This window comes from Sabethes cyaneus, chromosome 3 (assembly GCF_943734655.1).
Source record: "Sabethes cyaneus chromosome 3, idSabCyanKW18_F2, whole genome shotgun sequence".
In the NCBI taxonomy this organism is placed as follows: domain Eukaryota; kingdom Metazoa; phylum Arthropoda; class Insecta; order Diptera; family Culicidae; genus Sabethes; species Sabethes cyaneus.
This window is the reverse complement of record NC_071355.1, coordinates 97,390,107-97,403,095: the sequence shown is the minus strand read 5'-3', so window position 1 is coordinate 97,403,095 and position 12,989 is coordinate 97,390,107. Positions and strand designations below refer to the sequence as shown.

Genomic DNA, 12,989 nt, shown 5'->3' with positions numbered 1-12,989 from the left:
AAAATATTTTATAAAATATTTATAATTTAAAATCCTTTTAATCAATAAAAATTTTTTTAATGAAATATATCGAATGTCATATTAAGATCACAAAAAGATATGATAACAAAGTCAGTTATTAAACACATCTTAGAATATTTTAAATATCTACTCAATAGCAAAATATGTTATCAATGTATCTCCATATCTATTCAATAACAAAATATAGTATTATACCTTAGTTTGATATAGTTTTGATATTATTTTGCTCTTCGCTCCTGCTCGGGAAGCCAGTCCATGTGAAAGGTCCAATTTTGCATTACTTTTTCGAGTTGGTAGTAATGACATATTACTGGTTTATTCGTAAAGGTTAAAGACTTCCGAAACCTTATAAAAAGTAGTCTAGAGTTGTAGTAGTTTTGCAACATGACATATATTACTAATGTTAAAATATTCTTCTACGGGTAGTAATTCCGGATTTGTAGCTCCCCGATGAGCTGAACAAACTGTCTTTTATAGTGTTTTAGGCCCAGATCCTTGCGTAAAATATTGCATGTTGTTGATGAACGCAAACCTAATTAGTGAGAACGGAGAGTGATCAACACTTCACAATCCTTAACAACACTGACTGGCAGCTACGCAGCATTATTCTATTCTGAAAGTGCTCTGCAAACAAGGCTCAGTGATTTGATGTTCAATAGAGTATAATTTGTATGAAATTGCCTACTGTTGTCTAGTTAGCTCACTAATTTTATTATGATACCATATTTTAATATAGCGAAGTACATTTCTGAGAGAGCTTACTTACTTTAGTTCAGCGGCGGCGGTCCGTTATCAATCCTGCGCCGAACGAATTATGGTCCTCCAATATTGTCAGTTCTGGGCTGTCGTTTTTCAATTTCCTCGAGCGCCAGCTAAACATGTACTGTTCTCGACAGTGCTCATCCGTCGGAATCGGGGTTTATCCCGAAGTCTGCGACCTCTTCCTGGTTCTTTGCTGAAAAAAGCTTTGGCTACTCTTTCGTCGGGCATCCTGTCCACATGCCCAATCCAATGCAATCTGGGTCTGCGCCACACTCCATTTTCCATTTTGCCACCAAATATAGATAGCAGAGTTTTACACTCAAAAAATCCAAGTACTCGTTGACCAGCTTCCTTTAGTGTCCATGATTCATGTCTGCAAAGGGCCACCGGGATGATTAGTGTTCTGTAGAGCGCCAGTTTTGAGCGAATGTGCAAACTACGGAACCAAGCCTCAGGGACGGCAAACGTTCGCGACTTATTATCAAGAAAACACCTGAATACCTTCTACTTCAAGTTTTCCCTTTATTCACGATTTCCCTTGGGTAAACTCCTACCTTTTGGTTTCTGGGGTTGTGTTTCCGGTGGAGATGCTGACCGTGATCCGGGGTCCTATTCTCACAGGCACTTCACCTCACCTCACTTCTTTCATGCGCCCTATTCTCACAGTCACCCTCACCTCACCTTACAGGCCCATTTGATTTGTACAGTCACCCACGTGAGCAGAATCAGCTAGGTGACTCTTAGAATCGCAAACTCTGCTCTCACCCAAAAAATTTGGTTGAGGTCACTGTGAGCATAGGGCCCCCGACTGCGGTCAGGTCGGTGACTGTCGGCACGGAAAGGCTTACTCTCGGCGTTCAGTCTGCGGGCTCACTTAGGGCTCTGGTCAAGCGCGATGGCTATGACGCGGCGTAACTGCGATGGCGTCGTTGGCAGGCACGCTCCTTCAGTTTCGGGACTGACGGATGTGGTGGCAACGGCGAACTTTGGCGGATGTAAGGACCAAAATAGGTACAACTCAGGTGCAGTTTGGGATCACGTTGGAATACGTGAGATAAATGTAGGAAACTTAGGAAACTCAGGGGTCTTGGCTATAAGATAGATTGTTTAGCGTTTAGCAGTCATGGTCGGGAATATGCTAGAAGAATTCTCTGATAGCCATACCTGTTGTTTGCTTCTTTTCGCACGCCTTTCTAGTCTTCCTTTGAAACTTTTAATATTTGTAGTTGTCTTTCACTAAGATACGTAACTTCATGCATAGCTCTGACTTCTGTTTTAGTTTTGTCTTCGCTGTCTCTGTTCTCGCTTATCATTTTCTTTATCGCCCCCCGCAATCAATGTTAACTTTTCTCCATTTTTCGCCACCTGGTGGTGAGTGGGTGGAAGCCGATGACGTATGGCTGCGTACGTCGCCGAGGAAAGCTGTACGCAATAGGGAGTTCCAACTACTTTCTATCCAAATTATTATGTAACATTTATTAAACATTTTACACGCACGACAGTCTCCTAAATCTTGGGCAAAGACCAGGCCGAGGGTTACACGATAGTCCTATCGTTTACTTTTCATATTTCACCTTACAAGGCAATATTTTTTTGAAACGATGGTTGTACAATTGATGAAGGGGGCGGTAAGGGAAAGTAATGAAGAATGATTTTTTTGGAAATGACGGGGAAAGAGTGGAAAGGAAGGGGGTAATAGATAGCTACGCTTAACACGCTTAACGTTGTGACCCCTACCTTTTGTCCAATGCTGGAAGGTGCATGGGACGAACCAAGCTATAATATGAGATTATAACCGGATTCGAACCCACAACACCCGCCAGGGCATGTGGCTCGCTGGTACCCGTGTACCTATGAACCACAGAGGCGCTGGACAAAAGGAGTCTGCACAACCCCTCTTATTAATGTAGTGGCATGGGTTGGGCTATTTTTAGACACAAATTGTGCCTCTTCCGACACCTACTGCCCAGGCGGGTGTTGTGGGTTCAAATCCGGCTATAATCTCAGATTATAGATTGGTTCGACCCATGCACCTTCCATCACGGCTTCTAGCTTGAGCAGCAAGTACATAATTTCCTTATGCCGCAACATGACTAGGAAGTCATTTCGTTCCATCCCGAGAAGCGCGGCTGCGACAGTGTAAACATCTGATCCATCGTGAAGTGACTCCCGCGAAAGCCAGGTACTCACCGACTAAGAACTCCGCTAATGGTCTCAGTCTACAGGAGAGTATAGGCCTTATAGGCAGAGAGCATGAATTTTTGTAATATAATTCAAAAGTTGGAAAAATCACCATTTGAATATTTGAACCGCTTATCAACAAGTCGTATATACAAACGAACTGTTCTACTTTACGAATGTATCACATATATTCAAACTCTATATCACTGAATATACGCTGAGTAAACCTACTCCTCCAACGACGGGGATTCTTTACATCTGTCGAAGTTACTGATATTACTTTAATCAACTGTTTTTCCCGTGAATGCTAGTTTTTATGCATCCAGGCCAAATTTTGATGCCTCCAAGGCAAAATTGGCCAAATTTAGTGTTAAAATTTTAATTTTTTGAACAAATTTTTGACGTAGGACTACGTCTTTGTTTACTATACTGGGACAGGGTAGCACTTTGTGAAAACGAAAATAGATATGTAACGTTTGAATGAAAGATTTCAAATGCTAATAAATACTAAACTACTGAACGAAACTGAACAATTTATATGTCGTTGGATAGATAAAATGACCAGCAATTTTATGAAGTTGGTGAGAGAGCAATTTTATGGAGAGCGTAAAAGAGGAGGCTCCTATACAAATAAAACATAAATTTCCTCATAACTCTAAAACTAATCAAGTAAATGGAACCAAATTTGGCATGTGGGGGTTTTTGGAGGCATGAATTTATTTTATGATGGTTTGAGACTCCTCACCCCTGTGGTAGGAGGATAAGGACACTCATAAAAATAAAACAGGATTTTTTTTAACAAGCGGTAAGCTGTGAAAGTAAACTAGTAAATCCTTCTCGGAGCAATAGACAGTGAATCGACGCCGCTAACTTTCGTGCCTCTGTTGCCATTCATGTCAAAATAGAAGGACATTCGAATGGCACGTCATATTTGCAATGAACGTGCTTCGGCTTTAATGTTATTTGTAACCAATGACCCTTTTAAAGGCCACAAGCGAGTTAAAGTAAGATTATTGAAACATGTTAAGCAACGCGTTATCTGTGGACTGACCATTCATTACTATTTCAACCTTTATGATGCACAAAGACAAAAGTAATTTTTAAAAGAAATCTGTATGTCACAATGGCTGCAGGCGTTGTACTTATGAACCCCCGTCTACATATTTTCAAAGCCACCATTGCATTCAATAAAGAATTGAATCTGAATATTTCGTACTTCTCTTTCAAACATTCACTTAAACAATGGCACTCACAGATTCTTATATATACATGACATACATACGCCAGAAACGCATATTAGTCTTTAATCTAATGATCAGATATAGTTCTACGTCACCCTTTCACACATCCCTTAGGGCTGTTTACTTTGTAGTTTTTTTGTTTAATGGTTTTTTGAAACATTTCTAAAATGAAGAAAATATTAAATTGAAGATAAAAAAATAAAAGTTATAGTTTATTTATTTTAGTTATGGAAAACTATGTGATGAATCGAATGCGGATAAAGCTTATGTTTTCAACCATAAACGGTGAGGCTTGTAAGCGCGCTGCATTCAAGCAATCTTTTATGCTCCTGCAAACTCTATTCAAGAACAATTAACTAGCACAACAAAGAACTAAGGAAAAGTTTAAAATAATACATCTCTCCCTGTGAACCGGTATCTGTGATAGTATTGTTGGCAACAAGAGTTGAACTTTAGAATAATTTAACCTTCCGGCCTGAGCCTTCTTTTTCCATCAGATCGATAAATACGATGCTATCGAGTAGCTTTCTTTGACGGTTCGATTTGTTTCGTGTGAAAGCGGCTACGAAAAGGGATGCTGTATAATTTAACAAATTAAATATCCTGCTAAAACTTTAAATATGCCAATTCACATTCACAGCTTTCTTGAGAATATTTCCATTGTTTTCTATATTGAACTGAAAGTTTTCGTTGCAAGAAAACTCTCATTCATCCGCTCTTTAAGACAGGATCCTTAACTTTATTCAAAAACGCTGCTAGATACGGCGGACTAGGTACCGATTGTTCTAAGTTAATTATAATTTTCCAGCTAAACGAACTTTCCATTGTTCAGGTAGCAAAGTTTCAACAGCATGAAGGAAATAAACAGACGGAAAGACAGCGTGTTGAATGAACGAGAAGATAATTAAATATAATTACAAAAATACTAAGAAACAACACCGCATTCGAGAAGAGACAACATGTTTCAAAATAGAACCGTTCGAAGTCTGTTGCTAATCTACTGTTTTGCTTCTTCTTTTGTTTCTAGGTGACCAGGAAATATCACCCCTTCATCCACAAACAAATTCAACCGAACCGGACAACCCCCGAACGTGGTCGGCTGCAGCTGTGGTGCAGATTCCTGCCAACAAGGATCGACATGGCACGCTTTTGAAATGCTTAGCAATTCATGAGTCGTATGCAGCTCGATCGGTGGCCGTCGATGCACGATTAGATGTTAAGTGTAAGTTAGCTTCCTCTGATGGTTATTATTTCAATAATGTTTCGACAGAACAGTTATGCAGCAATTCCATAAAAAAGTACTATCAAACTGCTATCGGAATTTAAAGGTGATCCGATTTTGTTCAAATTTTGTGTATTTATATATGTTTTGCTAAATTTTAAACACATATTTTTGTGTTTGGCACTTACGGTTCCCTTTCTGTGTTAGGATGGTTCCAAAAATCATCATTTTTACCATCCTTTATTATTTATTTCTTTAAACATTCAGAAGTTTTGAACTACTGAACCGATATTGAGATTTTGCTGATAAGGCTAAATAACCTCAACTGGAGCACTTTTAATTTTTCCATGGAATTGCTGAATAGTTAGCCAATTTTTATTTTAAAAAATAAAATAACATTTATTAAACTATAAATATATTTAGACTTCATACTTTATTGGAGGATTATCAATTTAATAGTTTGATCAATATTTGACTGATTTTATTCCATTTGGCGACTTACATAAAAGGGGACAGAACTTTATTAAAAATTTATTGAAAACTCACTAATGTACGATAAGTGGAAGCAACGAAACGGCGTCCAATATACCAATTAGCTGCACAATCCCTAGATTGTTGTGGAATTTTAGGAAAGTAGGTATATATCTCGCCACAACCGCTCGTGTTGAACGAACGAGAGTATGCCGAAAAACACGTTGAAAGAATGTTAAGCTTTTTCGACTAGCCAGAATAATTTCACGGTGTACTTAGTAAGAGAGGGTATATCGATGAGCAGACTGTAACAAAAAGGTCCGGCCCTACTATAAAGGATGGAGAATTTAGTATGTAAATAGAATCGTAGTAAACAGTAACTGGATCTCTTAACTGGCCTAATTTCGTTCGAGCATTCGGCTGCCAGGTTTGTGAATCAAGTATGTTTTCCTTAACGAACAACATGCAGGGGAAGACTTTTTTTCATCAGCCATGCTAAACAAAGCAGCACATTTTGAAATCAGGATCTCTAGAGATTTCTTTGTTGTTTCTAAACGGGGAAGGCTCGAATTTCGGTTATAATAACTCTTTCAGCATAATGAAAAATCATCAGTCTGTCCTTCTTCTGAAAGTGGGTTTTCCTTTCTTTCAGATGCACCTACGATAAGACTGCTAGGCGCCCCTCAGATAGATCTAGAAGAAGGAAAAGATTCGCTCATCCTGCGATGCCTAGCCGATGCCAATCCGACTGCCAGCATAGTGTGGCGCAGGGCAGGCCGGTCGGAAATAGCAAGTTTACAAGAATCTTTACAATTGAGACCAGTCGGTAGGCGCGACGCTGGTCTATACACATGCCAAGCGCAGAACTCGGTTGGAACATCGGACACCCTTTCAGTTCAACTAGATGTAAAATGTAAGTAGAGATTAGCAACGCAGCTAACTAGCTATCAATCATTATTTTTCTAACTTGTGTTACTTTGTCTTGTTTACATGAAACTCCAGATGCGCCAAAGATACTGTCAGCTGGCCCGGACCGACTAACAACCGCACCACTTTTTAGTCCCGCTGCCTTCGAATGTGTAGCAGAAGGAAATCCCCCACCCACCTACAAATGGGTACAAAGGTAGACTGTTTTTCCATTTGCCATTAATCTGATTCTATCATTTTTTGAAATATGTACTGGTTTCGTAGTTCTGAATAGTGATAGCAGTTTCAAGCTATTGACCGGTTAAGTTGAAGGTATTATGCAGTAACCACCATTGTGGCAATTTTTCCCGCAAAAATAAAACCGAAAACTTCTGCAAAACGGGAAAACAAAGAAAACCCCATGTTGCGAAGAATGCTCTGCTTCACAGCCTATCCGAACAGCACAGTTGCTAGCTGTTAGATGCTTCTATACACAGGTATTCACAACCCATTCTAGATGCTAAGCCGGTGACGGAAACTCGAAGCGGTGCATTTGAATAGCTTTTGTAATGCCGCAAAAAAGTTTATCCTGAATAGCCTCTGAATACTTGTGACGGTGACGCCAAGGTTTGTTTCTATACTCCACAATCACACGGCCAGTTTCAACTTCAAGACTCGTTGGGCTGGCTGTCGCGCAAACTGTCGAATACACGCTGGTTTTGCAAATGTGTGAATATACTGCTCGTTATAACACGTAAGGTTCCTGTAATTGCTTGTATTCAGCTCAAGCAACATCCTCGTTGGCGATAAAAAACGATTTCATACCAGAATTAATTCTGGCTATATAGGTACTAGAAACGTACTTTCAGAAGTCATTTAGTTTTGCTTCGAAGAATGAATATCATTAAGAAATGGATTTAGCGTTTTGAGTGTAAGCTATAGCAAATTGCCCAACACTAAATCCGTCACGTGAGGGCGATTTAGTTCCTCTGATTTGGTAGAAAAGAGCATATATGTGAGGTAACGGTAGGTTTAATGATTATCGCGAAGCGAAATGGAAATCTTGAATAATAATTAGATTCTAGCTGATATTATCTAAATTGGTAGGGTGGCAGACCCTCTTCGTCATAGCCAAACACGATCCACACTTTATTTCGAGTTTTAGAAGAAATTATACCTGCCACTACTCTATGTTTTGGCACGTGATTAATTCTACAGTAGCAGATAAAAAATATCTAAACTTACACTTTTTAGTGAAACAATTTTTCATATTCCTGCGGGAGTTCGTCATACGGAAACTCCACTTCGTCATCTGCAAAATTTTTTTCATTTGCCATGGACAGACATCAATCGTTTATAAACATCTTTGCATGAATTCGATGTGTCGAGTGCATGTACTGTCAAAATTCCACAAAAAATTTGATGCTGTTTAAATTTCAGCACAAAATTTCAAGAGCATACTCCGAACGATCAGCAGATTCACTTCATCATATTCAAAAGAGGTGGAAAAATTAAGATGACTTTTATTTTTTGGACAAATTGAGACTGATAGTGGATTGCTTGCATTATCTTTTATCAATAACGAAGAGACAATCCATAAATATTGATGGTCAGTAAATGTTAGAATGTGATTGGTACCAAGGTTGGTTCTAATGCTGTTTTATCATCTCTATGACGGGAACGTAGACGAAGGACACCCCATAGACGAAAGCGACCAGCACCTTACTATTTAATAATTTGAATAATTAGTCATTCATGATGAGACTTACTTTATTTGATCTAAATGCTGTAATAATTATTTCATAAGTGTGATAAGTGTGTTTCGTAATCTAGGTTAGATCGAATTGAAATCAATTTTTTTGACAATTCTTGCTTATTTGCAGTAATTAACTATGTGTCATAACTTTGTGTCATCGGAGCTAGGCACATTTGTCATTTGTTGTTTTCAACGGAGCTAATTACAACTTTATTTCATGTCGAAAAGTTAGCCCGAAGCAGCAATATAATGTATATTTTTTATTTTAAAGTTTATAATTAGTCAAAGTTATGGTTTTCTGTTTTTAATAGCTGCTGTTTTCAGCCTGTGTTTCCGCATATTGAAATCATTTATCAACTTAAAAAAAGCTGGCGACCACACAACCCAAACATTTTGGCCCTGTAATCGAATTTATGATCGTGCAATGCATAAACGTTATGCATAAACTGTAATTAAAAACAGCCTTTAATCCTCGAAATGAACACTGAAATGATTACCTTTTAATTGGAATCTGTTCTCAGTTCTTTGGTTGGTCCACCGCCAGCTACGATGCCGACTTAGTGGGGCTCAAGCTTTTCGAGCTCTAATATTTTACTACTCGCGAAACATTGCGACCTGCAATTCCACATAGGGGACAATGGTATAATATGCCCCTCTTAAAAATAAATGAATTTTATTTTAATGTGGTTTTACCATTAGTCATTCACCAAGAAATAAATTAATTATCTCAAACGTGCTTTCCGCGAATAACGTCATAACTAGTGCATATTAGTTTTTGAACTGAAACACAGAATAGAAGTGGAAATTAAAACAACGCGACGATCAGAGTGCGGTAACAGAATCTTTTACGATATTATCTTTCTTTTGGAAGGTCTTCACATAGAAGGGAACAACTGAAATAAAGGCGGAAGGCTCGCTCCCACTCACTGCTAGGGTGATTTATATATTTTGAACAGACGTTACGCGTACTCTATTTTGGACTTTTACGGCAAAATCAAATGGAAAATGTCCAAAATAGAGTAGGCGTAACGCTTGTCCAAAATAGATAAATCACCCTACACGCTTTCGGACACTTTCGTGTGGTTGTGTGTCTGTAAAATTGATTTTTCCATCGCTTGCAGGTTCGGCAGGCTTTGGCTTTTCGCTTCGATTTTACTCTTTTGATTACTGCTTCTCAGCCAAGCAGAATTTGAAAAAATGATGTATGAGGCATGTAAGAGGGAGCTGACTGGAAAATAGCCAACAGTGGGGAGGGGATGAGAAACGTGAATATAAATGTATGTTCTGCCATAACTCCGGAACGCCTGAACGGTTCTTCATCAAACTTGACACACATGTTTTTTGTCACAAAAGAATCAGCGCCCGGTGGTTTGCCAAAGGGGGAGACGGTCTCTTATAAGGAAGGGAGGGAGGAACATTCAAATGGGCAAAGGGGTGCGTTTCTCTTGCGTTTGGCACGATAGTAGTTGTACAAGTGGCTGGACGACAAAATGAGTTATCTGCAAATAGAAGAAAATAGGGTGACCATTGACAAGAGGGTGGTTCAAAAACGTAAAAAAGGTTTTGTCTCGCGCTATAGGGTTATCGAAAACAAGATAGATTCGCAAGTGGTTGTGGGATAACAGAAGGGGGAGCTGACAAAGGGTAAACACATTCAAATGACGATAAAGGGTTTTGTTTCTTGCATCATCAGAATTTTCGTTACAATAACAGATGTACGAGTGGCTGAGGGATAAGGAGGCCCCGAGTAAGATCGGGCATTTAGCTAGTGTCCTATAATGGTCACAGCGATAAATGTTACATGCAATTAATAACAAGATTCTTTCTAACGAATTTATGTTCTCTTTTCACGAATCGATTAGAAATGAAGTATTGATTTTTTTTAGATTATAGTCACTTTAACCAGCTTTGGGCCATTCGTGACTTCTACGGGGTTGGGATTTGAACCCGGGTCCTCGGCGTGAGACGCGGGAATGCTAACAGTACGCCGAGACTGACCCCTAATGAAGTATAGAATGTTTTCAAATTTTTATACTCGAAAAGGATGAAAGTGATAAAAGAACTCAATCTTTGACATAGTCCCAGATAAACCACGATACCTCTGGTATAATCCGAATACTATAATTGTCGAAATATTTCGAGAAAAAAAAAATTAAAGAAAAATACCGTCGATTGCAGTGGATCATTGAAGATAGCTGGTTTTGAAGTGACAACTACTTTCTTTTGGCGCTAGTATATTAAGAGGGTGTAATGTACCCTAGCGCCAGAAACAAGTAGTTGTCACTCCAAAACTAGCTACATTCATTGATCCATTGGTTTCATCTAAAACTGTGCTGTATTTTAGAAGCCTTTTGAAATTTTGCCTGTCCCATTAATTTTGTCAAAATAAACATAAATTACAGGAATTAAACCTTAATTGTTACAAAATTTTATTTATTAACAAACTTTTGATTACACGTTTTATTTATTTATTTATTTATTTATTTATTTATTTATTTATTTATTTATTTATTTATTTATTTATTTATTTATTTATTTATTTATTTATTTATTGAGAATAATTCACCTTACCTTAAAATGTCTACATGAATAAAATCTTATCCTAAATTAGCTCTTCGCAATCTCTGTGTAAACAAGTATGACGATACACCAAAGTCAAAAAGTTCCTCCACATTTGAAAAGGTCCTGATACATTCAGTTTTGTTTCTGTACTTGTAAAGTGGATCGCAATATTGTAAATAAAAACAGTTCTAGATTAAAAATTTCATCTTTCTCATTTTAAAGATTCTAGAATAAAACGCCTTTCAAATGTCAAAATCACTTAAAACATTTTCAGAAAACAAAACGAGTCATATTTGTTGAACAGGATTTTTTTTAATTTCAATTTTTCGCCACTTTCAATAATGAATTCTGAGTAAAATGTTTCATGAAAAGGCAATAATAATAAGCTGCAATTCGAATAAAATCGAATTTCAACCACATTTTATATCTATGGTATCACACAGATAACAAAAGTGGTTACCCATTCTTCAGTTGCTGAACGACTTTAATTTACGAAACTATTTATAACGGCCTCATTACAACTCATAACAATTATTTACATTATCAACTCAGATATCAATGGTTGGTAAAGCGCGTACACTTCTTTTAATATCACGAAGCTGACTCTCTACTGTTATTTTCGGTTACTAACAGCCTCTCTCTGTTACAATACAATGGATGCTGCATAATTATTTATTCAGGAAAACGAGTACTGCACATTTTAATTAAAATTCATTAACACTCTCCAAAATGCCATGCCCTGCTGACCTGCTTCAATTCATTATTGTGCACTCTTTTTCCATTGTGCTAGCTTTCCCATTACGATTTACCAGATTGTACGTGTTTCTTAGTGACACTCTTCCACGAATGTTTCTATTCTCGTCTCGGTTTCTACAGAATCTCAACACAGGGTAAACCATTCCTCGACAGAGGGCGAGAATCAAGACTGGTAATAGATAATGTAACGTACGACTATCAGGGCGAGTACGAGTGCCGGGCGACAAACTTTATCAATGGACAGGAAAGGACAGCTACATCCGATCCGATAGCGCTTCAGGTAGTGGGAGCACCGCAGGTCCTGCGGACGTCCTCGACAGCGACCGGACATTCAGTATCGGTGCGGAAAGGAGATTCTGCCACACTTTCGTTGATAGTGTGTGCCGATCCCCGTCCGAGACACGTTGCCTGGGAATGGGGCTCCTTACGGCTAGAGGCGGGATCCGGAATAGGTAAATAGTCATTTTTCTATTTCTAATATTACGTTGCTCTAGCATAACGTTTTTTTTACAAAGGACGCTATCGTGTTGATGATGTGACACAGGACAGTCGCGAAGACTGCTACCTAGCCACGCTACACATCGACGACGCGGATTTACAGGATCAGCGACCGTATTACTTGGTGGTCGAGAACGAAAGGGGAACCGACAGACACGCTATCAATCTTCGCGTGGAAGGAATGTTTTCAGGTAATTTTTATAGCATGTTATGAAACAGGTGCAGAAGAGATTTCTTTCGTAATAATTTTATCTAATGACAAAACTTTCATATTCTTCATATTTGTAATATATTCCATACCAACTAGTTAAAACCACATTGAAAATAAAAATAAAAAAAACTAATTTCATTCTCTGCTTATTCCCGTAAAATTTAAAAATATCGAAATTCTAGTGGTACTGCTATGCTTAATACAGCATTACATTTGTTATCCGATTTGCATTGCTCAGTTTTGAATCTTTATGCGGTGCGATACCTGTTGGTAACATTTGGTTTAACAACACTCAAAGATAACATCAAATTCACCTAAATTAACTTGATGCTCCGAAAAGGTTCTACACCTTGTTTTAATCTTGCCACAATACATTTACGGCCATTATGTCCCGCATGGGAG

General features: G+C 38.2%; 1 protein-coding gene across 1 annotated transcript in view; it reads left to right on the top strand.

The window, feature by feature from the left end:
• Positions 1-12,989, top strand: part of LOC128739195 (uncharacterized) — a 266,006-nt gene that overhangs the window by 125,133 nt on the left and 127,884 nt on the right. The window contains exons 5-9 of the mRNA XM_053834631.1: positions 5,233-5,427; positions 6,551-6,811; positions 6,901-7,021; positions 11,999-12,330; positions 12,394-12,567. Of these exons, the coding sequence (XP_053690606.1) occupies positions 5,233-5,427; positions 6,551-6,811; positions 6,901-7,021; positions 11,999-12,330; positions 12,394-12,567 (1,083 nt within the window). The remainder of the gene's footprint in view (positions 1-5,232; positions 5,428-6,550; positions 6,812-6,900; positions 7,022-11,998; positions 12,331-12,393; positions 12,568-12,989) is intronic.